Below are 27474 nucleotides of genomic sequence, written 5' to 3'. Positions count from 1 at the left end.
GACGCTTAACCGACTGCGCCACCCAGGCGCCCCTCATTTCCGCTTCTGAGTGTGCCTCCAAACGAGTTGAAAGGAGGGTCTCAAAGAGCTACTGATACACTTGTATTCTTAGCAGCACTATTTACAACAGCCGAGAGGTGGGAGCCACCCGGATTCTACAGATGGATAGACAGAATGCGGCATACACAAACCATGGAATATAATTCAGCCTTAGAAAGGAAGGAAATCCTTCCCATGCTGCAACGTGGAGGAAACATGAGGATATTACGCTAAGTGAAATAAACCAGTGACAAGAAGACCAACGCTGTATGAGTCTGCCTATATAAGGTCCTCAGGGAAGTCACATTCACGGGGATAGAAAGAAGAATGGTGGTTAGCAGGGATCGAGGGAGGGAGAAAACGCGAGTTGGCATCTAATGGGTACAGAGTTCTGAAAATGAAGAAGTCAGTGACAAGCTGAGCACGCGCTCCAAGTGGATGTATATTTGTTTATTTACACATTGTGTCACAATACCATTCTACTCATACATCAACATACATTATAAGCCACACAACAAGAAATAGTAAAGGAGAAAGAAACAAAAAATGGAGTTTGAAGGTTCTATCCTCAACCTGGGTAGATGGTCCTACCTTGACCACACAGGTGGTCCTGCCTTGGTCCCCCCTGAGCTATGTGGACCCTGCTGTGGAGACCACTGCTTTGAGACTCAGGTTTTCAGCCTAATGAAAACCACAGCAAGTGCCTCCACAGACTGATGTCACAGGGTCTGGGCCAGCTTCTCTGGTGAGAGGACCCATGAGTCTCCTGAGATTTCCAGATGGTTCTGTGGGCTATAATGGTTTCGGTCTACAGAGAATGAGCAGGATTTCAGTGTCTTTTAAATAACATTGAATGGAGGTGAAATTAACATGAAATTAACCGTTAAAGCTCACATGAAATCAACCATTTAAAAATGAACAATTCAATGGCGTTTACCGCATTCACAGTGCTGTACAACCACCTCCTCCATCTTGGGCCAAACATTTTCATCACCACTCACCACCTCCCCCCACCCAAAAAAAGCCCCCGTACAGATTAATCCCCTTCCCCACAGCCCCTGGCAGTCACCAATCTGCTCCCTGTCTCTGTATTTACCTATTCTGGAAATTTCCTATCCTGGGGATCATACTACATGACTTTGAACTTGGCGTCACGTTGAGATCCACTGAATAGTCTCTACGATAATCACCACCACGATGACTAGGACGAGGCAAAAACAGCAAACATTCCCATACCTGTACCTGGGATTTGGGGCTCTGTGGGAACAGAGTCCCTCACGCCAGCGGGTGACCTGAACTCGCCTCTCCACGTGGTGGTAGGTGTTTGCTCTCGGGCTCCAGTGGGTGGGGAGGCTGGCAGCCTGCGTGGGCCCTGCATACGAGGGTCTGGGTAAAGGCTTTCCCTTGTTGGCCTGGGTGTTCACCGCGTCCACTGTGGTGCCACTCCCTGCGGGAGAGGGCATGGGAATGATGGTCCCGAAAGTAGGTGAGCTTATGGAGGCAAGTGCCGGGGACATCGGTGCCTGCACGGCTGGACCCACCCCACTCTGAGCACAAAAGCCCTGTAGACATGCCTCACAGTTGTTACTGTCATGCGGCCCCTCAAGAGAGATTTCCTTGATCATAGGAAGCTCCTCCATCGACTTAAATCCTTCTCTGTAGCATTTCTTCAGAATTCGGAACACCAAGTTATTCAGGATCCTTGAGATGTTCTCTGTGGTGAACTCGGGAACCTCAAATGGAGACTGACAGCACTTCCGACATCTCTGGGCAAAGACCCTCATCCTCACCTTGCCCTGGGGTTCCCCCTTACTCTTGTGCATGTGGAAAAGGACCTGAACTTGGGAAGAGGCCCAACGACGAGAGCACAGGGAGCACTGGAACCTGCGGAGACAGAAGATGAGGCCCTCAGCTTGGCCCAGGAAGGCTGAGTTGGGGGCTGGGCCAGAGGGAAGAAAGGGGACCCAACAACACACAGATGTGGTTTCACTGGGGCTGTGGTGAGTGGGGAAAGAACTCAGCGAGCCCCTCACTCCTGCCTCCATGGTGTTGCCAACATGCCCTGGGACCCACAGGTGTCTGTCATGAAAATAGCTAATCACAAGGTGTCTGCGCTGGAGGGGACTTTCTAAGTCCAACTCGATCACGCTGGAGATGAGGCACGTGTTGGAACTAATCGTGTGCAGAGACTCAGTGGGCGTAAGAAGCAGGACTAGACCTCCAGGCTCCTGGCCCCAAACCAAGGCTTCTTCAAATGTAGACTGAAGTGGGTCAAAAAGCTACAGGTGCAACAGCAGCCGTTAAATCAGCCCCCAAGAACCCTGAACTAAAATCCACCAATGGTACAAATGGGTGATGGTTAAGTGTTACCATCTGAAAGTTTATGCCTCCCCGCAATTCACATGCCGGAATCCTACCTTCAGAGGTGATGGACGATGTTAGAAGGCCTTTGGGATGTGATTAGGTCATGGGGGGAGCCCATGCGAATGGGATTAGTGCTCTTATCAAAAAGATCCCATAGAGCTCCCCAGCTCCTCCCACCACGTGAGGATACAACAGAAGTCAACCCAGAAGCCACCCAGAAGAGGGCTCTCACCTGACCACCTAGCACCCTGACCTTGGACTTCCGGCCCCTAGAACCATGAGCAATCATGTCTGTTGCATATAAGCTGCCCAGTCTGTTTTTTCTTTTTTTTAATTTTTTTAATGTTTATTTATTTTTGAGAGACAGAGAGAGGCAGAGCGTGAGCAGGGGAGGGGCAGAGAGAGAGGGAGACACAGGATCTGAAGCAGGCTCCAGGCTCTGACCTGTCCGCACAGAGACTGACATGGGGCTCGAGCCCGTGAACCACGAGATCATGACCTGAGCCGAAGCCAGATGCTCAACTGACTGAGCCACCCAGGTGCCTCTGTTTTGCTCTGTTCTGTTTTTTTGTTTTTCTTTGTTTTTTTATAGCTGCCCAAACAGACTAAGGCAATAAGTCATAGCCCCACAGATCAGGGAGGGTCTAGTGTCCTAGGAAAAACATTGCTCTGCCCTGTTGCCCAGGGTCCCTGATCTGCCAGTATTACAGGGAGATCACAGTGTCCAGATGTCTCTCCTTTTACGCCCCTCCAACCCAGTTGGGTTCTGTGTGTGCCTGGTCTCAGGGTACAAGAGAATGACACCTCGTCTCCACAGGGAAGGGGGCAATTTCCTGAGCTCAGATATTTGGACACGCACGGCAGGAGAGATGGAGAGAGGGGAAGGAGGCAGGGAAGCACATGGCTGCCCCCACGATGGGCATCATGGGAGACACAGAAGCTGCAGGGTGGCAGGGCCGTCTCGCGCTGATCAGCTTGCCTGTGTGCTCTCTCCTGCTTCGCAGCCCAGTTAGGTTGGGCAATGTGACCGGTTGCCCAACGGGAGGTGGGCAGTGACACGGGCTACTTCCAAATCTAGTGCAGAAGCTCTTGGAAAACGCTTCACTCTTCTTCCTCCGCCTCGGTGACCCTGGGACCATGTGTTAGGTCAAATCACCGACAGTTCGTGGTTCGGGGCGGGGGGGTGGGCGCTGGGCTCTGCTCTTCTGGCTGCTGTCCCTTGTCCCTCCCTCTGGGTCATGCTGCTCTGCTCACGTGCCAGCTCAGAGTTCAAGGAAAGAAAGGAAAGAAAGGAAAGAAGGAAGGAAGGAAGGAAGGAAGGAAGGAAGGGAAGGAAGGAAGGAAGGAAGGAAAGGAAGGAAGGAAGGAAAAGAAGGAAGGAAGGAAGGAAGGAAGGAAGGAAGGAAAAGAAGGAAGGAAGGAAGGAAGGAAGGAAAGAAGGAAAGGAAGGAAGGAAGGAAGGAAGGAAAAGAAGGAAGGAAGGAAGGAAGGAAGGAAAGAAAGGAAGGAAGGAAGGGAAGGAAGGAAGGAAGGAAGGAAGGGAAGGAAGGAAGGAAGGAAGGAAGGAAAGAAAGGAAGGAAGGAAGGAAGGGAAGGAAGGAAGGAAGGAAGGAAGGAAGGAAAGAAAGGAAGGAAGGAAGGAAGGAAAGGAAGGAAGGAAGGGAAGGAAGGAAGGAAGGAAGGAAGGAAAAGAAGGGAGGAAGGAAGGAAGGAAGGAAGGAAGGAAAGAAGGAAGGAAAGAAGGAAAGGAAGGAAGGAAGGAAGGAAGGAAGGAAGGAAAAGAAGGAAGGAAGGAAGGAAGGAAAGAAAGGAAGGAAGGAAGGGAAGGAAGGAAGGAAGGAAGGAAGGGAAGGAAGGAAGGAAGGAAGGAAAGGAAGGAAGGAAGGAAGGAAGGGAAGGAAGGAAGGAAGGAAGGAAGGAAGGAAGGAAAGGAAGGAAGAAGAAATGAGCTGAGATTTTGCTCGGGTGCTCCTGGCTTGGGAAGCCGTGGGCCACCAGGAGAGGAGAGCTCTGTTTCCTCTGCCCAGACCCTGTCCCGGAGAGGAGGGCAGTGGGCAGGGACCGAGCCCCTGCCCCAGTCCTAGGAGAGAGTCCCGGGCTCCCAGCCTCTGGCAGGTGGGCAACCCCACCCACCTGACCCTTGGAGCTCTGCTTTCCCACCCGGATAAAAGGGTGGGGCTTTGGATGGACTCCTGAGGGTCTTAGTTTAAAAGGATCCATCAGCCTGGAGCAGAGGGGACAAGATGCATATTCCTCAGCTACCCCTATCCTCTGCCCTCTCCCAGAGGGGCTCCTCAGGCCTCTCCCTCCTAGGCTCCGTCGTGAGCCCCAGGTCCCCCGAGGCAGGGAGCGTATGCAGGGAACGTAGCTCTCAGTTTTCCTCACTGCTATCCCCTCCCCCGATTTCTCTGCATCAAGGCGTCTGCCTACACCAGTGCCTGGTCCTGCTACGGTGTGAGGTTCACTGTAGTAAGGAAAAAGCCTTCGCCGAAGCTAAAGCTTCTTGGGTGACGGGCATCTTACTTCCTGTAGCGCTCAATTTGCAAGCACAGAATGGAATAAGAAAAGTAGCAAGTAGGGGCACCGGGGTGGCTCAGCGGGTTAAGCGTCCGACTTCGGCTCAGGTCGTGATCTAACGGGTCGTGGGTTCGAGCCCCGCGTCGGGCTCTGTGCTGACCGCTCAGAGCCTGGAGCCTGCTTTGGATTCTGTGTCTCCCTTTCTCTCTGCCCCTCCCCTGCTCTTACTCTGTCTCTGACTCTCTCTCTCAGAAATAAATAAACATTAAAAAAAATAAATAAGAAAGAAAAGTAGCAAGTATACACAGCAACGAATAAACAAGAATGTTCTGGAATACGTCCCCTCCCGTTCCCCACTCACCTGGCGAAGGCCCACTGCTGGTACTGTGACCACCCTGGCTGCAGGGTGTTGGGAAGAAGGTCTTTGTCTAGTGTCAAGGTCCATTTGTGCCATGGTTTCAGCTCCTGAATTAATTCCTGGAACACCTGCTTCCATACCTCCACGTCCTCACCCATCGCCGCTGCTGTGGAGAGCCGGGTGCGTCAGGATCTCCTGGACTCTGGACTCTCCTGGATCTGGAAGCAGGACATGAGGTTTCCAGCTTTACAGAGCAAGGGCTGGGGCCCGCTCTCCCTTTGTGGACCTGAACTGGGCCCGTGGACCAGCTCTTTGCCTCAAGGTCAGAGGTCAGTCGAGTCTGGCTCCCAGTTCCGAGAACAGTGCTAGCCTCCACGGGGAATTTCGAAAGACGCGGCGTGCATGGTTCCGGCCAACAAAATACTACCAAAAGCAAGGTCGGGACCCTGGGTTGGGAGAAGTGGACTCACTCTGGCTCTGAGCACCTGCCCCTTCATCTCGAATGGATAGAGGCTTCCCCGGGCTCTTTCTGGTTCTAGCACTTGAAAGTCCTTATCCGTTGGGCTGCTGTGCTCCCGACTGGGGAGGAGAGCCGCAAAGAAGAGGGCCGTGGCCATCGTGTCCCTCCCCGGCTCCCTGCGTCCCTGCTCTGTGCTCTTCGCTTCCCGTTCATAGGACCAGATTTCACAGCCCCCAAGCTGTCCAAGGAGACTCCTGAGGCTCGTCTTCCTCCCCATTAGAAAACAAAGCTGACGCAAACAAAGCTGTGTGTCCAGATGAGGCTGCAAGGTCCCCAAGGGGGTGAGAGGCCAGTGGCCACACCCGACCCCACTTCCTGGAGGGGAGGCTTGAAAAGGAAGGACAGAGGAGCAGGGGGCAGGCAACGGCCCAGGGAGCGTGGGCGAGATTCTGGGGACGACCCCCTCCCCGGCCAGCCTGGTGTTGACCTGCGTCACTTTCTCCTTTCCAAAAGAAAAGCCCCGCCCTTGGCCATCCTCCAGCGTGGCCTCGGCCTCAGCCTCTCGCGGCACAAGAGCCTCTGTCCTGGTGTCCCCCCCAGGTGCCTCTGTGTAGCTCCAGCCACTCTCCGCATTGCAGCTGGGGGAGGAGTGGAAGGCCCCACGCGCACAGTGCACTTCAGCATGGCCTTTGAAGCCCTCACAGGCCACCCTTGGCCCTGCCCAGCCCATCCTCTCCCAAGCCCATATCCACCCCTACACCCTAAGCCACAGCTCCTCACTCCGTGCCACCCAGCCCTGCGTCCTGTGCTCACGTTCGCCCCACGCAGAGCACCTGCCTTCGCTGACGTGGCTCCTGCCCCGGGTCCAGTTCCAAGGCCCAATAGCGCATGCTCCGTGTTCCACGCCCCTTCCCTCGTCCCCCTCCACCCCCCACCCCGGGTCCCGCACCAGCGTCTTAGCTGCACCCGAGAAAGAAATCTCACCCATGGATAGTTGTATAAATGCAAAAGCTTTTCTGCATCACAGAGGTGATTCAGAGGGAGGTGGAGACTAGAGGGTACTGAGACAATGGCCTGTCTTAACTTTTGGGTCTGGTATGAGGTCTTGTGTGAAAATGTCATAGGTGGTTCTGTGTTAAAACTACCCTTGAAAGCCAGTGTGCAAGGAGACCTTGAAGATCCCCAGATGGCTCGGTGTTTCTATGTCCTGTGAAGATTACCTTTGGCGTCTTGCTCTACTAAGAATATTCTATTTATGTATTTATTTTATTTTATTAAAAAAATCTTTTTTAAATGTTCTTTTTACTTATCCTGTTAGAGAGAGCACAAGCAGGGGAAGGGCAGAGAGAGAAGGAGAGAGAGAACCCCAAGCAGGCTCCTCACTGTCAGCGCAGAGCCCGATGCAGGGCTCGTATTCCTGAATCGTGAGATCATGACCTGAACCGAAGTCAGATGCTTAACCCACTGAGCTACCCAGCGCCCCATCAATAAGAACATTCTAACTGGAAAATTCTGAATTCTTAAATGATATAAGTATTTGAACACAGGCATTTGATGATGTGAGAAAGTTTGTCACATTTACGTTAACATAGGCTAAATGTCCTCCCTCTGACTATCGTGAGTAACGTCATTTACCTGATCTTCCAGAAAATTCTGGGTGTCTGGGACAGGAGCGGGGTGTCAAGGCCTAGGAAGAGGCACATAAACTGAGCAGGCCTGAAGACAGCCAGAGATTCACATTCCTCGGACCAGCCCCGAAGTTCTCATTGAACTGGTCTGGGCCTCAGATTTCTGAAGACTCCTCAAGCGATTCCGAGGCCTGCTTATGGTGGAGACAGGGAGGCTGAAGGGAAAGACAACATGGGCAGGTCCTGGCCAGCAATCGCAGACTCAGAGGCAGAGATTTTCCCCGTCCCTGCGCCCCCGCCCAGTGCTGTGCCCAAATCAGCCAGGCCTAAGACAGCCTAAAACTGTCCTAAGACCGCCTGGTTGCATCCACCAGCGGGGTCGCTGGCAGTCTGAGCTGTGGGGAGGAGGCAGGGGTGGGGTGGGAGAGAGGAAGGGGAGGGAAGGAGGAAAAGGAAAGGAAGGAGGGGCGAGGCAGGAGGGGTTTGCTGGTCAGGTCTTTGGTCTGGGGCTCCGACAGGCTGTGTGACGGTGGACAAGTCACTCTGGGCTTTTATGAGGAAGGCTACTAGGCATCCCTGGTGCAGAGAAGGGCCCAGAAGGCAGCCACCGCTGGTCCCTGAAGCTTTACAAAAACAATTCCCAGGACTTCGCTTGGGCCGGTGACTCTCACGGAAACCCCTCCACTCTGGAAACGGGGGTTTAAGTGTATAAACAGCAGCTCATCCCACTGCCTCTGCAAGGGTTCTGTCCCTCCGTTCCTCGTGGGCAATGGCTGGGGCGCGTCCCTCCTCACACCCAGCTTCTAACCCAGAGGCCGTTCTCCTCCCAAGGTCCCAAAGGTCAGGGACCCTTGCTGTCACTCTTTCTGACCATCGGCTGGGCCCTGGCTCTGCTGCTGGGAGGGGGCCGCCATGTCGGAAAGCTTGGGATGTGCCCCGCTGACCTTGAACAAACAAGACGACCCTCTGCCTTCTTGCGCCAGCTCTCGCGCTGAACACAAGTGTCCTTTTCGTGGTCTACTAGTGCCATGTTTTCCAGAGTTTTGCGGTTTGGGGTTGGTGGCTTCGTGGTTCGAAGTGGCCACGAGGCGTAGTGCCCAAGCTCTGTCTGGTGCCCCTAAGTTCAAGTGCACTAAGCGCGAGCAGACTGGGATGCGCCTCACGGAGAGAATGCGCGTGTTACATAAGCTCCATTCGGGCATGCGTTCTCGTGCTGACGGCCGCGAGTTCAGTGTCAATAAATTAACAGTATTTGCTACCTAAGGTGTCTTTAGACACAAGCAACATAAGGTTCTGTATTGAGTAGTTGAACACAACGGTACTAGACGCTGGCAGGAACCTAAGTCTGTATTTCCCCTGGGAGCGATGGTTCAGCATTTGCTATTCCAGTGTTTTGGGCACCTTTACGGACTGTGACCGCAGCAAATTGCGAGAAGGGCTGCATTTTCCTCGTCCACCCCGTGGTTTGTCTTCCCTCCCACCCTTCTACCGGGGGAGCTGCTTTGGGGAAACGAAATCACTTCCGAGCCTTGCCCTCCCCTGGTACCCAGCTTTCGTCCAGAAAGTTGCTGACGACGCGTGCAGTTAGCTCTAGTATTAGCCCCTGCCGGATCTCCAGGCCCTCTGCTGGCTCCTGTCCTGAGTCTGAGGCCCAGAGACCCAAGTGCCACTTTCTTACCAGCCAGGCTTCTGAACCGGTGGTTAACCGAAGGTGCACCCCTCGCTTTGGCTATAACTGATCGAATGCACCGGGAACTCTGAATCTAGCCGTTTCAGACTGCAATTTCTTTTTACTCCCGTGTACCAAATTGCCTGGAATCTGGGGGGTGGTGGGGGGTAGCGGTGGTTTATATATTCCAGGAAAGCAAGTCCTCTCCATCCTCAGCTTAGGGCTTTCCAAGCCCTGTGCCAAAGGCCGTCCGGCCACTTCTGGCGGTTCCTTGTATCATCATTTCCCCTGCGGCGCTCTCTGCTCTCTCCCCAAACAGCAGAGCGTTCTGTAACCTCTGCTCAATCCCCCAAGAAATCATCTATGTGGGGCGCCTGGGTGGCTCAGTCGGTGAAGCGTCCGACTTCGGCTCAGGTCGTGATCTCACGGTCCGTGAGTTCGAGCCCCACGTCGGGCTCTGTGCTGACAGCTCGGAGCCTGGCGCCTCATCGGATTCTGTGTCTCCCTCTCTCTGCCCCTCCCCTGCTTGCACTCTGCCTCTCTCTGTCTCTCATAAATAAACATTAAAAAAAAAAGAAAGAAAGAAATCCTCTGTGTGATGTCACAAGGTGCCGACAGACACCCTAGGAGCCTCCCTCATTTGTTCACTATATGGTAGATGAAAAGACACCGACAGACGTCATTAGAGTGTTCCTCCGTTGTTCCGAAAATATTAGTGTCAGTTTCTGTGTTCTAGACCCCACGGGTACAGTGGCAAAGAAAACAAAGACTGCCATCACAGAGACAGACAGTGGGCCAAATGTGCAAGGTCGTGTCAGGCAGCCGTGAGTGCTATGGAGGAAAACAGCAGGGTGAGGGGCTAGAAAGAGGAAGAGCGTGGACTGGGTGGCAGGAGGGATGGCTGCTCAAAGGGGGCAGTGCTAGAGGCTGCCACGTGAGATGACCTTTGAACCGAGACCTGTCGGAAGCGAAGGACTGGGCCAAGCATATATGTGGGGGAGGCACATTCAGATCAGAGGGGATAGCCAGTGTCAAGGCCCTGAGGTAGAAGCGAGCCTGGTGTGTCTGTGCAGGAGCAGGAAAGCGAGCGTGGGCAGAATCAAACGAGCAGACAAGGCACACATGAGTTTGGAGACACAGCTGAGGGCAGCAGGGACTCGCAGGATTTTATTCCACGCGTGACGGGAGCCCACTGAAGAGTTTCGGGGAGGAGGGCGATAAGGCCTGATTTCCCGTGGCGATCTTTGCTGTCTGACCTGTCCACTCAGGCTCTCTGCTGTCTCCGCATTGAGCTGAGGACGGAATGGACTTGCCTAGTGGGTCAAGGACAAAGTAGGGAGACCCCCCCCCCCCTCCCAGGAAGCTGCTGCAGAGGGACAGGTGAGATGCCACAGAGATGTATACCAGAGTGGTCATGGGGGAGATGACCAGAGGTCATGATCATCCAGATGCATTTTGGATGTAGGACCTATAGGTATGTTGATGATTTGGATGTAGCATGTTAAGAGCACGATGAGTCTAGGATACTTTAAGCCTTTTGGCCTGAGCCAGAAATGAAAAATGAAATGGAAGTATCATTTGATGAGCTGCAGACATTGAAGGATTAAAACAGGATGGGCAGGGGAAAATCAGATGTTTGGTTTGGGGTATGCTAAGCTCGGGATGCATATTAAGCACCCGGGTGGCAATAGTAAGCAGGAGGTTGGATGTAGGAATCCCAGCTACGGGAAGACTGAAGACACAAACGTGGGAGTCACTGAGATATAGACAGTCTTAAAGCCATGGGAGTGGATGAGGTTATCTCTGCAGGGAGTGGTGACCCAGAGAGATGAAGAGGTCACAGGGCTCGGTCCTGAGACAGCCCCCCCCCCCCCCCCCCGCCCATTGCATAGAGCTGGGAAGAGGAGGATGATCCAAGAAATGAGATATAAAGTTTCTCAAGGAGGGTAGAGTGGGGGTTGAATTGTGTTCCCCCCCAAGTGTTCACCTATGAATACGACTGTATTTGGAAAAAGGGTCTTTGCAGATATAATTAGATTAAGTATCTTGAGATGAGATCTGTTTTATATGGTTTAAAGTTTCTTTTGATGGTACAACACGAGGACCTTCAGATGAAAGGCAGAATTTTTTGTGATTTACAGTTCAGAAGGCCGCCAGAGGGCTGCACCCCCGGGGGGCAAGGTAACAATAAGCTGGAGCTGTAAGGGGCAGTTTGTATATGGCGAGCAGGGCGGGCTTAGCTAGGTTTCAGGGGCTCACTGTAGATTGGCCAACTTGAATAATTTCCTGGGCTCCTGGGCATACAGGCTGTCCCATGTTGTCTAGTATCTGTCCCCACTTCCCCCGGGGCGTGTAGGTACTGCATTAGGATAAGTACAAAATGCTTTCAAGGGTGAGGCCTTTTTTTTTACAGTCCCAGCTTTTTAGTCAAAGTAAGCCTCTCTTCTCTTTCAAACCTGACCACTCTGGCTTCTGCGATCTTATTCCCCAAGGAAATTGCTAAGTCAAGTTTAAAATGACTTCCACTATTTTTCTTTGATTTTGCGCTGTCCCTGTGCTGAATGCAAGAGAGAAGATAAAACCAAAACAGACCTTTAAGAGACAATTTAGTTCCTCTAGAGATTGAGAAAACCCTCATCAGTCTCCTCATCCCTGTATTTCACTCTTGGGGCTTTTGAAAGTTCCATTTGAACCACTGGTTTTATTATTCAACAGAGAATTCATGACTTCAAGACAACAGGATGACTTATCTGGTATAGCATAAAAGTTTCCATTACTGAGTATCTGTTCACTGACACAACTTCCCCACCCCCCTGGGTTCACAGCCCCGGGGCCGGGGCTTAGGTAATGAACAGACCCGAACCAGCGTGAAACCATGTGACTTCAGAACCCTGGGCAGGGCCACAGGAATTGCTTACCCCCCCCCCCCCCCCCCCCCCCCCCCCCCCCGCCAGGCAGACACCTCTCACGCTGGAACTGCCGGACGCGGTGCTTGAGGCCGCGAGGCCTCTGACTCCGCACGGCTCCTGGCCTACGCGGGCCACAGGACGGGGACCCCCAGGGTGGGCAGTGGTCCTCCCTGCTCAGTCTCTTTGTCCCCCTCCTGGAGCATCTTTGGGCTTCAAGTTTCTTATTTTTAAAATTCAAAACACACGTTTATTTCTGTTGTTAATGGCGGAAAAAGGAGCCAAACACCAATAATAATTATTATTTTTAAAATATGTTGGTAGTAACAGGCCTCACAGCAGTTCCCCGCTCTCCTCCCCCCCAGGCGCCCACAAATAGTGTAGAGACAGGGCGGCCTCAGTGGAGCACCAGGCAGGCAGCAAAGGGCGCTGGTCCCGCCGATCCCAGGTGGGGCTGCCAGGTGAAACACCGGGTCGTCTGGATCTGAACTTCCAATTTCAATAACAACGAATGATATTCTTAGCGAATTTTACACTAAAGTTAGTGTAATCAACTAAGAGTTGATTCGCCGCTCGTCTGAAATTGGAATTTAAGTCGGGGGTCCCGGTGCTGGCTTTGGGCTGCTAAATGGGGCGACGGTAGTCGCGGGGCTTCGCGCCCCTCGCTGTCACCCTAGGAGAGATCCGGGTCCACCACTGGGGGCGGCAGCGGCGGCGGGCGAGGGGGCGGGGCGCTCGCTAGGAGTCGCGCGAGAGGCGGAGGAGGCTGGGGGCGGGCCGGAAGTATGGAGGGGGCGCGGCCCGCGGGCCGGAAGTGTGCTGGGCGCGCGCGGGGCCTGGCGGAGGGGGGCGGAGCGGGGGGCGGAGCGGGGGGCGGAGCGGAGGGCGGAGCGGAGGGCGGAGCGGAGTAGCTGCTGGAGCGCGCTGCTTGGCCCTCTGGGCCAAGGACCCTCATTGCGGACCGACTCAGACAAGGGGGAAAAGCCAGGACCCTTCCATCTGAACTGTACGCTGATGAGTTGAGGTCCAGAATCTACGTAAAGGAACAAAACACACGTAATATTTCAGATTATTCAAGTCTTAGGGTTTGTGCCCTCTCACCCCACAAAACATACTTCAAGCCTCACGGCGTTGGGAAGAAAAGGCAGCATTCAGGTCCCCTGCAGGGGAGGGCTGGCGGGTCCTCCCCCGCGCCACCTGCGGCCCCACCGGTTACAGATTGAAGGGACTGAAGCTCGGGATTAACACGCCCCCTTGATATTCATCCCACTCTCGCCCGAAGCGGAGCCTCACCTGTTGCAGTAACTTGTCCTGAAGTAGAACGGACTTTCTGAAGATATGCATATTCCACAAAATAACACATTTTTTTCACAGTAAGTTTTTAAAATGAAAATCAGCACTATTAGGATTAAGCGAAGAGGAGTTAACCATGTTCTTGGCTGGTTGAAGAGAGAATAAAACACTGCATAGAGAATGAAAGGTAGTTTACGGTGTTTCGTCCCCAGCTAGAGAACTGGGGACTGCCCACGGCTTCACCGCCACACCCCCCAGTTCACCTGCTGTTGGCTCCTGGAAAGCCAGTCCAGTTTAATCTCTGATATATTTCATTCATCCTATTTTAAATCTTTTTGAGCTCGCAGTCGCTGTTGTTGTCTAAATACAGCTAGAATATCCCCGTTTTGACCATATTTTAAGAAAATAGGTGTGAGTACCCATCTTTAGGCCATTCATATCTGTCCATTGTGGCTTCTAAGATCTTGGCTTTTATTTTTTTCAAAAGTGTTTTATGAAATAGAAGAATGGGTAAGACATATATATGAGCATGATGAGTAATTATAAAGCAAATACTTGTATAAATACCACCAAGTTCAAAAAATAGAATAATATTAGGAAGTCTTACTCGAAATTGAGTTAGGAAGGGAGCGCTCTCATGCACTACCACTCCTCATAGCTTACCTAGTTCTAGCAAGAGGAAGGAAAATCCTCTTCCTGCCCAGAAATGGCAAGCATAGTCAATGAGAGGCCACCAGTGAACTTTTAAAAAAAATGTTTCTTTATTTTTGAGAGAGAGAGAGAGAAAGAGCACCCAGAGGAAGGGGCAGAGAGAGAGGAGAGGGAATCCCAAGCAGGTTCCAGGCTCAGGACTGAGCCTGACGCGGGGCTCGATCCCATGACCCTGCCATTATGACCTGAGCAGAAATCAAGAGTCACAGGCTCAACCAACTGAGCCACCCAGGGGCCCTGTTTTGCTTCTGTTAATTAACTGAGGAGGCCATTAGACTGAGGTGGCTCAATGCTTTGGTAGCATATATTAGCAAACTGAAACCTAAGTCAGGGTCAATGCACTGGAATCTGAGAAAGTGAAACTTCAGAATTATGTAGCACAGTCAACCAGACTCTCCCAAATAAGGCCACTGCTTAAGCTATAGCCAATCAAATAATTCCTTTGCTTGGCTTCTCAGTCTTCTCTATAAAAACCTCCCCCCTAGCTCCTGTGGGTGGAGCATACTTGTAGCCACTTTGCATCTGTGGGCTGCCTGATTGGAATTGGTATAGGCTGAAATAAATTCTTGAAAAATGTTAGTGTACCTCAGTTTATCTTTCAATGCTTCTTTTACAAAATAGTGTACTTGTGGGATTCATCCGTGCTGTTCCATTCCATTCTCAACCCTGTATATTCCATTGAATGAAAACGACAATATATTTATCCACACTACTGTTGTTGCCTGTGTGGTTTGTTTCCAGTTTTTGCTTATTATGAATAATGAGACTATCCATATATTTAGACATATCTTTTTTGTGCCTTTTTATGCCTTTTTGGTGGGTATACAACGAAGAGTGGAAATCCTTGGCTATAAAGTATGCATATGTGAACCCTCAGTAGATACGACAGTTTTGGAAAGTTTATGAATATTTCAATTGTGTCAGTACTCACCAACACTTGATATTGTTGTTATTAAAAAAGATTGTTTTTCACATTTATTTTATGAGAGACGGCGGGAGACAGAGAGTGAGTGGGGAAGGGGCAGAGAGAGAGGAGGGACACAGAATCCGAAGCAGGCTCCAGGCTCTGGGCTGTCAGCACAGAGCCCGACGCAGGGCTCGGACTCACACATGTTGAGATCATGACCTGAGCCGAAGTTGGACGCTTAACTGACTGGGCCACCCAGGCGCCCCTGATATTGTTATTATTTTAAAATGTGACATTTCTAGCGGTTATGGAGAAATATCTCACTATGATTTAAATTTATGTTTGCCTGATTATTGTTGAAAATCGAGTATCTTTTCATAATGTTGATGGACAATTTGGATATTCTCATTCTGAACCACTTGGTCAAGTCTTTTCTTCATTTTTTTTTTAAATTTAGAACTCTTTTTAAATGTTTGCTTACTTTGAGAGAGAGAGAGAAAGGGAGCAAACAGAGGAGGGGCAGAGAGAGAGGGAGAGAGAGAATCTCAAGCAGAGCGTCTCAAGCAGGTGCTGTACCAACAGCTCTGTCAGAGGTGACAGTGCAGAGCCAGACATGGGGCTTGATTTCACCAACCATGAGATCATCACCTGAACCCATATCAAGAATCAGGTACTTAACCAACTGAGGCACCCAGGCTTCTCTTTTACTTCATTTTGAAAACGGAGTGGTTTAACTTTATTTTGTTGGTTTGTTGGAATTAAAATATATATATATATATATATATATATATATATATATCTTCCATATTCATTCTTTTTCAGCTACGTGTGTGACACATATGTGTTTCAGCTTTCTACTTTGGAGATTTTGATAATATTAAACTTAAATAAAATAAATACATATTACCTAAAATAAATAAAATAAAAAGAAACAGAGGAAACAAATAGCTGGCCAAAATTATAAAACATCACAGTTAGCATTGGACTGTTTCGATAATTATTAAAGAAAGCCACCCAAGCTGGGACTAGGTTGTGTGATCTACGTTTGTTTTCTAGGTGAGTTCTATAAAACATTCAAGGAAAAGGTAATTCCAAACTTACACATTTTTTTTTACATGTATAGAAAAAGAAGTCACACTTGATAACTCATTTTAGTAGCGCAGTATAATGTTGATTAAAAAACAGTCAAGAAGACAAATTGTAGGCCATGTCACCGAGAACTTAACATATATATATATATATATATTTATTATTATTATTTTTTAACTTTTTTTTTAACGTTTATTTATTTTTGGGACAGAGAGAGACAGAGCATGAACGGGGGAGGGGCAGAGAGAGAGGGAGACACAGAATCGGAAGCAGGCTCCAGGCTCCGAGCCATCAGCCCAGAGCCTGACGCGGGGCTCGAACTCACGGACCGCGAGATCGTGACCTGGCTGAAGTCGGACGCTTAACCGACTGCGCCACCCAGGCGCCCCAACATATATATATTTAAAAAAAAAACACCTATATACAATAAGAAAAAACCCCAGCAAAGTCAACCTTGCAATGTATTGTAAAATGCATCTTGACCAACTTGAATTTATGCTAGAAATGCAAGAATGTCTTAATAGAAAATTATTATTGTAATTCACCCGATTGACATATAATCTTCAAAATAGTATAAAATAAAATAATGGTATTTGGCAAAATCCAACATCCATGTAAGACAAAAAGAAAAAAAAATCTTAGCAAACTAGGAATAGAAGGGAATTGCTTTGTTTGATAGAGTATCTAATAAAACTCAACAGCAAAATCATTCTCCCAGCTGAAACAATAGAAGTTTACCCTTAAAAATCAGAAATGAGACAAGGGTACCAGCCATCATTTAACATGTGAAATTCTATTCCACATTGTAATAGAGGCCCTAGGCAGCCCAATAAGTTGTTAACAAAATGGTTATAGGGATTAGGAAGAGAGAAAGAAAACCTGCCATTATTCACAGACAGTATGATTGTTTGCATAGGGAAAAAAATCCCCAAGGAATTTATAGATAAATGATAAGAATTATTAAGAGTTCAACAAGGTTTCTACATATAGGGTGCACAGACCCAAATTATATGCATTTCTATAGAGGCTCTTAAAAAAAAGATTTTTTTAAAGTGACATTTACAACAGCAGTAACAATAAAAAATTAAGGGACCTAGGAATAAATCTAACAAAGGATGTTGCAAATTTTATGGAAAAATTCTATAATTTTATAAAAGACATTTTAGAAAGACCCAAATATTTCCCAAAGGAGAACTATGACATATGAACAGGTTAGGTAAGTCTGCATAAAAATGTCATGATTTCCCAAATTAATCTAAAAGCTCAATGCAGTTTCAGTAAAAAATCTAACAAGATTTTTCATAGAACTTGACAAGTTTGATTCTAAAATTTGTACAGAAGTAACTAAGACCATTTAAAAAAAAATTTTTTTTTTTCAACGTTTATTTATTTTTGGGACAGAGAGAGACAGAGCATGAATGGGGGAGGGGCAGAGAGAGAGGGAGACACAGAATGGGAAACAGGCTCCAGGCTCTGAGCCATCAGCCCAGAGCCTGATGCGGGGCTCGAACTCCCGGACCGCGAGATCGTGACCTGGCTGAAGTCGGACGCTTAACCGACTGCGCCACCCAGGCGCCCCACTAAGACCATTTTAAAGACGATCAAGTTGGGGCAGGAATTCTCCTTATTAGGTATCAACATTTAATTAAAACACACACAACTAGTAAATCAAAGCAGTGTTCACCAACTGTCTAATGAAACAGAATAGACAGCCCAGAATAGACCCACCCATATGTAGAGATGTGATATATGAGAGACACAGCCCTAAAGATTATTAGGAAATGGTAGAGCTACCAATCCATTTATCCAGGACAATGTGCTATCCAATAAATTCAGTTAGATCCCTACCTTAATTTCCTGTAGATTAAGAACCTAAATATGAAAAGGAAAATTTCAAAACTTTTTCAAGTACATGCTTAAACAAGACACAAGAAGAAGAGCTATGCATTTAACTAAGCTTTTTCCCTCATAAGACACACTTGAACATGGAAAATAGAAGCCACAGAGCCACAAACACATTTGAACTAAAAAGGGGTTAATCGATGTATGAAGAACTTTCACAAATCAATGAGAAAAATATAAACAACTCAATAGAAGAATGGGCAAAAGGTATGAACAGGCAATTTACAGAAGAGAAAGCATGAAAGGTCAACGAACATTTGAAAAGATATTCAACCTCACCTGTAATCCAGAAATGAAAATTAAAGTAAAAATGCCATAGTATCACACACATATTTGAAAAACCTAAAACACTGATAATATACCAAGTGTTTATAAGCATGTGGCCCAGCACGTCTACATATACACTGCTGACTTAATAGAAATTAGTATACCCACCTTGGAAGGCAGTTCAGTATTAAAGATCCACATGCCCTATTCAACTATTGACAGTTCTACTTCTATGTATGCTACCCAGAAGAACACTTATACATGTAGTGCACAGATACAAACTAGACTGTTGTAGAAATAGCATTTTAATATCAAACAACTGTAACTCCTCCATTCCCTGTGAATAAATGAATGCATTTTTTAGAGTCGCCCAATGGAATTTTATACAGCAGTACAAATAAATGAACTAGGGGTCAGCAAATTACTACCTGCAGCCAAATCTGACCCATCACCTGTTTTTGTACAACCCAAGAACCAAGAATGGTTGATAAAGATGAACAATTGCAATAGATAGGGAACATTAACTTTGATGTTAATCTAAAAGAATTTCAATATGGTAACTAACTTGGATTTAAGTTAAATTAAAAAAATAAAATAAAGTGGCAAATTCCAATGAGGTATATAATGGATATAAAACCAATATTTCTTTCCAGGGTAAATGCTACCGGTAATTCGGTATTAGTTTTCTACATTTTTCCAATTTGATTTGATAATATATTTTGAGAATTATTGTATTTATGTGAAGGAATATTAGTTTATAGTTTTCTCCTTAGAATTGGTGTATATGTTTTCAGGATCGGGATAACACAAAGATGTTGATATTACCTTAATACTCTTTTTAATGTTTGTAAGATTTGCAATGATGTTTTTAAGCATATGCGCATTTATTTTGTAATCAAAGATGGAAATATATGATTATGTCAGAGCAAAAAAAAAAAGGAGAGAGAGGACACAAATTACTCATATTAGGAATGAAAGTGGGGACATCATTGCTACAGATTTATTATGATGGACATTAAAAGTTTAAAAAAAATTTTTTTTAATGTTTATTTATTTTTGAGACAGAGAGAGACAGAGCATGAACGGGGGAGGGACAGAGAGAGAGGGAGACACAGAATTGGAAGCATGCTCCAGGCTCTGGGCCATCAGCCCAGAGCCTGACCTGGGGCTCGAACTCACGGACCATGAGATCGTGACCTGAGTTGAAGTCGGACGCTTGACCGACTGAGCCACCCAGGCGCCCTGGACATTAAAAGTTTAATAAAAAATACCAGGGTGCCTGGGTGGCTCAAAAAAAAAAAAAAAAAAAAAAAAGAGAGAGAGAGAATTTCAGTCTTCTTGTTATTAGACCTATATTACAATTTTTATTCAATTATTATTACCTTTTGAATTGCATCAAGAAAAGTTTTGTAGAAATCTGGTTTCCCTTTTGTTACATCAACACATACATAATACCCTCCATTTTGCCTCTTTCATACAGCGAAAAATACCTATTACCCGGCCGTTTACTGCTGACCTCTGAACTAGAGCTACGTATATCAACGTGGACCTATCTCCCAATCGTAGTGTGGAGCAAAGAATTCAAGTTGCTGAAAATAGATACAGTATGATACCCCTTAAGGAAGAACAGAACCCACAGCAGGGTAGTCTATGTCGTGTAGGGAATCACTTGCACTAAAACATAAGGAAATTCATACAACCTAAGGGTGGGTGCCATACTTGGGCAGTTTTGTTAAATTAGGATGCTTCCTCTGAGCCCAAGACCCACCTTCTCTCCCGGGGGGGATGCCCCTAGGGTAGTAGAGGAGTTGATACAGAAACATAAACTATACCACAAGACTAACCATAGGTAGAGGGCCCCTCTCTATGGCACTGCGGAGCGGGAGGAGACTTTCAAGCAAGGACATACTCGGAAGGGGTCAGGTGTCTTTGGAGAAGGTGTGGTTCACTGGGCACCAGTGGGGGCAGGAGGCCTTCTGGGTGCCTGGGCCACGTGGAGGCTTGTGGGGGGGGGGGGGCTGCAGGTGAGCCTGTGACCCTTGGGGCCACAGGTCACTGCGTGCAGGCCACACGGAACTTCCTGAGGGGCGGAGCCTGGGTGCCAGCGCTCGGCAGGCCTGCGGGGCACACAAGTCGCACGGGGCTCCAAGCTCTGAGTTGCGAGGGCTGCTGGGTTAGCACCGGACCCAGGCTGTAAAGTGGCAGCCCCGAGGTCAGTCCTCCCATCCGCCCTCCCCCCGCCCCCCTCCACTCTGAAGATGGCTGAAGGGTTTCCTCCTGCCGTGTCCCTCCAGCGCCCTCTACCGAGAAAGCTTACTCGAAAGTGATCGTGCTCCCTCCCAAGGACGCTGAAGGGTGTGTTCAGAGGTGGGAGACCTTCCGTTAGGACTGACCCAAACTTTCTACAAATGCGTGACAGAACCTCCCCGAAGCCCCTGGAGGAAAAGGTGCCCATCCAACTGAGTTTGGAAAGTAGGGTTTTGCCCGGGTGTGGTCGGGATCAAGCTGAAAGGGTCTGCAGGTATCGCATCTAATTGCTGAGTGTGGTTCCCCGAAGGGAGCATTCTGAAGTTGCTTCATAGGCGTGCGGGGTGGGGGTGGGGGTGGGGGCAACACACAAGTAAGTACGCGGACGACAGAGGTGGGGGCCAGGTTGTTCGCACTGTAGGAGAGGGAGGCTGGAAGAAGGCTGGGATGAATCCTGAGGGCTGGATTGGAACTGGAGACGGTCCCAGGGAGCTCAGTGTGTGCTCAGATGGGTAGATGCAGAAACAGGGGACGTATGTCTGTGTCCAGACTTGCGTTTGTTACCCATGCACGCATCCACCCAGCCCGGTCTGCGGAAGGTTCTGGAAGCAGCAAGCACACCCAGTGCTCACAACTTGGTTTTTAATACCATTGTCTAGTAAAAGAATGGCGCTCCTTGGTGAGGTGGTAGGAAATGCATAATACAAGATGAGCCCGGAGCATCGTGTAGTGCCCGAAAGTAAGGAAGGGCTTAAAAACCAGAAAGATGATGCACGGTGGGGACCAACCTGACTGAGCTCCGGAAGGGCAAAGCTGGGACGATCTGAGCCACAAAGTAGCATAGTATTGGATGATAACCCAAAGTATAACATAAACATACATGAATTCACACTGATAGAAATAGATGATTGGGGGGATTAAAAATACGAGCGAAAGACCAATCTTTACAGAAGAATTCCCAGGAACATATGTAGAGATTCCCACCCCCCTCCAGGAGGTGAGATTTGGTTTGGTCCCCTCCAACCTCTTCTGGGTTGGCTGGATTTACTTCCAGGGAATAGAGCCTCAGCCCTTCTAGGGGCAGAGCCCCAAGATGTGAGTGAGGACAACGGGGATTCCCCCCCCCCCCCCCCCCCGCTGCCACGCCTCGGGCTGTGTGCCCCAGGATGTGCCACACCCCGCTGGTGGAGAGAGATGCTGAGTGAGCATGCTACGGCCCCCTGCAGGAAACCCCGTGGCAGCATTGAGACCTTGGGGGCCACCAGCCTGAGGTGGCTCCAGTGCTGGGGCATCCCTTATACCAGCAATCCAAAGTCTGAGCCTGTGAAGGCCTCAAGGTTTTGAAGTCAAAATGATAAGGAACGGGCGCCTGGGGGGCTCAGTCAGTTGAGTGTCTGACTCTTGACTTTGGCTCAGGTCGTGATCCTGGGTCATGGGATCGAGCCCCGCGTCAGGCTCTGCGCTGCTGGCCGAGCCTGCTTGGGATTCTCTCTCTCTCTCTCTCTCTCTCTCTCTCTCTGTCTCTGCTCCTCCTCTGCTTGTACACGCTGTCTCTAAAATAGAACAAACAAACAAACAAACAAACAACGAAATGATAAGGACAACCCATCACAATCAGCCAACGAGACTTTCAACTACAACCACTCAAGAATTTCCTTTCTTTGCTCGCTGCTCCTGTTGCTGGAGCATTCCTAACCCCTTCTGGCTTGGCTCTGCCCGCCTGGTGAGGATTTGTGCTTGGATAAACTCTTAAAATTTTTAGTATGCCTCAGTTTATCTTTTTTTTTAATGTTTACTTATTTTTGAGAGAGAGAGAGAGAGAGAGAGAGAGAGAGGGAGATTATGTGAGCTGGGGCGGGGCAGAGACAGAGGGAGACAGAGGATCCCAAGCAGGCTCTGCGCTGTGAGTGCAGAGCCCGGGTGAACTCACCAACTGGGAGATCAGGACCTGAGCTGAAATCAAGAGTCAGATGCTTCACCGACTGAGCCCCCCCCCAGGCGCCCCAGCCTTAGTTTATCTTTCAAGAGTTCCGGTCATGTTTCTGCCCTAGGATGTTGATGTCATCTGCCTTTCCCCACTTCACTGGGCCCGGAATGTCCGCTAGAGGGAAGGGACTTTGGTTGTGTTCGAACTGGTAGGTCCTCCGCCTAGCCCAGTACTTGCTAAATGCCACTTGAGTGAGTGGATGGCAGGAGTCCCCCCCACTGTGTCTTAGCCCCAGGGAAGGAGAGCAGGTGGCCAGCGGCCCTGCTCCTCCCCTCTACCTTCAGGGAACTAGCTGAGCTGGAGAGGCCTTTCAGATTTCTATTTTTTGCTGTTAAAACCTTCCTGAATCCTGGCTGCCTGAAACTTCAGCCCCTCTGCTGAGGGCATCGGGAATAGGACTTCGGCTTGTCCTCCTAGAGACAAGTTGTGGCCGCCCTTCCTGCGGGGGTCCAGGCTTCTGGGGCCTACAGCTCTCTGCCTTCTGGGAAGGGTGTCTGATCTATTTGAGAGAGAAGGGGAGAGGGGGAGGACAAGGGGGGGGGCGGGGAGGAGGAGAGGGAGAAAGAGAGACGTAGCACAGTTACAGAACACTTCCGCAAAGCCGACCAGACCCTGTCCAGACCTAGTCCCTCAAGCCCTTGTCCCTCTGGGGTACCTGTGGGGCCACAACAGAGGCGAAGAAACATTTATTGAGGCTTTGAGAACTTCAAGCACTTTTGTGCTTATGGGTGATGCAGCCTGGCTCTTGCTGGGAACCTCCCTCACCCCCTGGAAAGTTCAGCAAAGTTTGCAGGCCTTTGACAGGCCCTCCGGCTGAGGTGTGACAGGGGGAGGGCTCAGGGTGGGGAACAGCCCTGGCCCTGGAGCCCTGGCTCAGCCTGGAACTCCCAGGGAGGCTCTGAGCAATTTGGAAGTGGAATCTGTATTGTTGGCATTCCTAGTGTCTACCCTCCTCCCTTTCTTCCTTGTTCCCTTTCCTCCCTGCCTCCTTTCACTCATTCATTCACTCATTCGCTCATCCATCCATCCATCCATTCATTCACTCACTCATTCGTGGATTCATTGATTCATTGATTCATTCATCACTTATTGACTGGTTGATTCATTCATTCACTGACGCATTCATCACTCGTTCATTCATTCGTTCATTGATTGATTGATTCATTCATTCTTATACCCAGTGGTTGTGACACCCTAGCAGCATGTAGCTTGGGTGCCCGGCAGACGGGACAAAAAGGAAGACTGGAACCAACATTTCCTCAGTGCACCAGACACCATGTTAAGCTTCTTATAAATTGTCCAATCCTCACCACCACCATGGAGATTACCGTTCCCATTTTAGAGGTGAGAAAACTGAGGTCCCAACTGGCAAACTGGAAATGCCACTCCTGTGGGGCCGGATGCACCAATGGAAGCTGAAGGCAGCTATTCACCTTGTGGCTGGTTTACATCAATCAGGCTCTGGGTGACTGCCCCGCCCGAGATCATCCCTCCCCACCCTTGGCAACATTTCTGCCTTGGGCCTTCCTCCCGCGAAGCCCACGAGGGCACTGCTGCGGGCCAGGAGGCAGGAATCCCTGGAGCTTCCTTGTTCCTGCCAGGGGACCGGGGTCTGTAGTGTGGCCTGCGGGAGAGAGGGTTTCTGGGCACAGATGTGCTGTTCCTTCTTGAAACCGCGGCCTCCTTTCACTGAAGGAACGAACACACGTGTGCTCTGTCCCGTCACTCCTGTCCTTCTGTCTTTCCTCTCCCAGGGCTGCAGGTGCCCTCCGAAGCTTCCCGACGGTTCTCTGGGACACCTGCTCTACTGAGCTCCTTCCTGAGCCTTTGCGTAGAGGGTGGCAGTCCCGGTGTGCCTCACGCCCAGGGCCTCCCAGCTTCCTCCTCCTCCGAGAAGTGAGCCCGCAGTGTAGACCTGACACGCAGTCCCAAGGGAAGGTCTTCACCCGGTGGCCACAGCACGCACCCTGACCCCGGCCCCGGCAACGGCGGGTCGACAGCCACCTGACCGGGCCTTTGTTTCTACTCCTAGCCAATAGTGGCCGCAGTTAATGCACCATAAATTCCCAGCGTTACTGCCACGAACTTTGACCTTTTGAGGAAGATGTTTAAATAACCGCTTTACGGGTGTGACTGCCAACACCCATGGGCATAAAGGAGGCAGCCAGCAGGAGTGGGTTCTGTAAAATCAGAGGAAGGGAGAGGCCGGAGGGCCTTCTAGGCGGTGGATACCTCCTCCGCCCTCTTCTCTAGAAGGCCCATGACTCTCCCTAGGAGCTGTGTTGGGTTGGGTCCTCGGAAGCCTCCCCCACCCCCGCCAGCCTTGTCTGTGACCTCAGTGTCTCTGTGATTGACAGGAAGCGGGCAACGGTCCTCCACAGCCACCGGCGGCTGTCACGGGAACTGTGGGTGGACATCTTGCGCCGGAGAAGCCCCTCTTTCCCACCAGACCTCCCTCCTTGTCCCAGCACCCCATTCCTGCTCATGCCTCCTCGCCAGCAGGGAGCCCAGTGGACGGTGGGTCCGTCGGGGGCCCAGAGCACAGCTGGAACCCGGAACCTGGGAGAAAAAAAGCCTGCAGTCCAGCCAGCCCGACTTGTCATCACTTTCTGGGCCATCTGCCTCGGGCTCAACCCGCCTGTACCCCTGACCTTCCTCCTTTCCTGCTCCCTGAAACTCCAGCTGGGGCCTGGACTGAGATCCCACCCGACTCAGAATTGAATCAACAAAGAAAGGAAGAAGGCACGCTCCTCCCGGAGTTGGCTGGGCTCGGGCGAGCTGGAGGCTGGCCTGGGAGGAAGCATGGCCCCAGGGGACAGACCCATAGGTCATGGTGACTCTTTCCAGTCTGGAGTGTTCGGAAGTCTTGTCCTCTCTGCCCTAAGGCGCAGGCTCTCCCCCTGCCCCAGGAGGTGGGCCGGGGTGGGGATGTGAGATGGGACAGCGCCTTTGCCTTCGGGGATCAGCCCTGGCTGGGAACAGGTGTCAGCACCTGCTGGGAACATTTGACTCTGATTTTTCTTTCGTTTGTTTCCTTAGTCCTCCTGTGTGCTCCTTTGAAGTCCCTGCTTCCTCGACCACAGTTAATCTTGATCAACAATATCCTGGGGGCCCCAGATCATAAGGGCTCAGTGCGAGTGTGGGAGGAGTGTGGACATTGGCAGAGCATTCTGGGGCAGAACATTCCGGGCCCTTCTTGGCACTGACTTCCCAGCAGCGATGTGCAGTTTTCTAGGGGAGTAGGGGGAGGGTATGGGACCTGCGGTTGTCTGGGGGGACGTTTCAGCCTTCCCTCATTCCCGAGCCTCAACCTCCTCATCTATGAGATGGGCAGAATGATGGCAGGATCTACCGCACAGGGGTGGCCGAGGACCCAACGAGTAATGGAAGCACAGTGTCCAAAACAGTGCCTGGTCCTGTGCTCAAGGGCTCGCCAGAGTCTGCCAAACATCTTTGTTCTTCTCCCTCCCCCTCCCTCCTTCCTTCCTTCCTTCCTTCCTTCCTTCCTTCCCTCTTTCTCTCCCTCCCTCCCTCCCTCCCTTCCTGCCTCCTTCCCTCCCTCCCTCCCCACCTTCCTTCCTCCTTCCCTCCCTCCCTCTCTTCCTTCCTTCCTTCTTCCTTCCCTCCCTTCCTTCTTTCCTTCCTTCCCCAGAGCCCATGCCCCAGCTCAAGCACCCATCCCACTGTGACTTGGGCAACCATAACTTGTGTCCATCTACAAATATTCATCCCTACTCTCTCCCACCCATCCCTTCTGTCTTCAGGCACTGGCAAGGGTTGACATTTGAGGGAGGAGGTGGTTTTAGCTTGCAGTTTCCAGAGGGCTCCTGGAGGAGCATTTCTGACACATCCTGAACATGGGCAGCACCTGTGGGGGACCAAGGAGGCCGCGGCCAGGCTTGCAGCCATGCGTATGCCTTCACGCTGGTGGCTTTTAAAAATAAGCTTTTACTGATGTATAACAAATGTCTAGAAAAGCGCGTCGTTAATATTTGTACAGCTGGATGAGTTATCACGACATGAATCCCTTCATGTGATCACCACCCAAGTACCTCATGTTACCAGTACCCCAAAGCCCCACTCCTGCCCCCGTCAATCACTTTCCTGCTCTCCTATTCCCCAAAGTTACCACTCTTCTTCTTTTTTTTCATGTTGGTTTATTTTTGAGAGAGAGAAACAGAGTGCAAGCAGGGGAGGGGCAGAGAGAGAGGGGGAGATACAGAATCCGAAGCAGGCTCCAGGCTGTGAACTGTCAGCACAGAGCCTGACGTGGGGCTCGAATCCATGAACCACGAGATCATGTCCTGAGCTGAAGTGGGACGCTTACCCAACTGAGCCACCCAGGCTCCCCAAAACCTTCTTCTAAAACAAAGCTAAATGAGGGGCGCCTGGGTGGCTCAGTCGGTTAAGCGTCCGACTGCAGCTCAGGTCATGATCTCACGGTCTGTGAGTTCGAGCCCCACGTCAGGCTCTGTGCTGACAGCTCAGAGCCTGGAGCCTGCTTCGGATTCTGTGTCTCCCCCTCGCTCTGCCCCTTCCTCACTCACACTCTTTCTGTCTCTCAAAAATAAACATTAGAAAAATTAAAAAATAAACTAAACTAAAGCTAAATGAAAAGATGATCCAGAGAGATTTCAAATGTTTGATATACTATAATCAAGGGCTATGAAAATCAGCACCCACACTTGAAATATTCCCTGGAAAGCTATCTGACATGTGAAGGTCAATTTGTTTAGAGAAATCCAACTTGTTTAGTTTTTCTAGTAACTGCTACCAAAAGTCTGTAATGTGCTGACCCATACCCCCCATATCCATCACATATGTCTTCTGAATAACAGAATATCTTAGTCTCATGTCTCTGACGGAGTCTAAAGATCATCTTTGGTTGTTTGATGGTCAATACAACAGACAGGTTTTATTCAAAAATTTTTTTTTTCAACGTTTTTTGTTTTTTTTTTTTTTTTTTTTTTTTTTGGGACAGAGAGAGACAGAGCATGAACGGGGGAGGGGCAGAGAGAGAGGGAGACACAGAATCGGAAACAGGCTCCATCAGCCCAGAGCCTGACGCGGGGCTCGAACTCACGGACCGCGAGATCGTGACCTGGCTGAAGTCGGACGCTTAACCGACTG

At 49.9% G+C, this 27474-nt stretch overlaps 1 protein-coding gene across 3 annotated transcripts; it reads right to left on the bottom strand.

The window, feature by feature from the left end:
• Positions 1-1106: 1106 nt before the first annotated feature.
• Positions 1107-26639, bottom strand: RTP3 (receptor transporter protein 3). Of its 3 annotated transcripts, XM_047849487.1 has the most exons (4): positions 26635-26639; positions 23195-23198; positions 5282-5441; positions 1107-1923 (listed from the first exon to the last, which is right to left on the bottom strand). In XM_047849487.1, exons 3-4 carry the CDS (start codon positions 5434-5436, stop codon positions 1191-1193), a joined length of 888 nt encoding a protein of 295 aa, XP_047705443.1. In that variant the 5' UTR covers positions 5437-5441; positions 23195-23198; positions 26635-26639; the 3' UTR covers positions 1107-1190. The 3 variants fall into 3 exon arrangements, with proteins under 3 accessions (XP_047705443.1, XP_047705442.1, XP_047705441.1); XM_047849486.1 differs by lacking the exons at positions 23195-23198; positions 26635-26639 and adding an exon at positions 6723-6739 and having other exon boundaries at positions 5282-5496; XM_047849485.1 differs by lacking the exons at positions 23195-23198; positions 26635-26639 and adding an exon at positions 5749-6175 and having other exon boundaries at positions 5282-5496.
• Between the last annotated feature and the right edge of the window lie 835 nt (positions 26640-27474).

This window comes from Prionailurus viverrinus, chromosome A2 (assembly GCF_022837055.1).
Source record: "Prionailurus viverrinus isolate Anna chromosome A2, UM_Priviv_1.0, whole genome shotgun sequence".
Taxonomy (NCBI): Eukaryota; Metazoa; Chordata; class Mammalia; order Carnivora; family Felidae; genus Prionailurus; species Prionailurus viverrinus.
The sequence above is the reverse complement of the archived record's forward strand: the minus strand, read 5'-3'. Positions and strand labels throughout refer to the sequence as shown.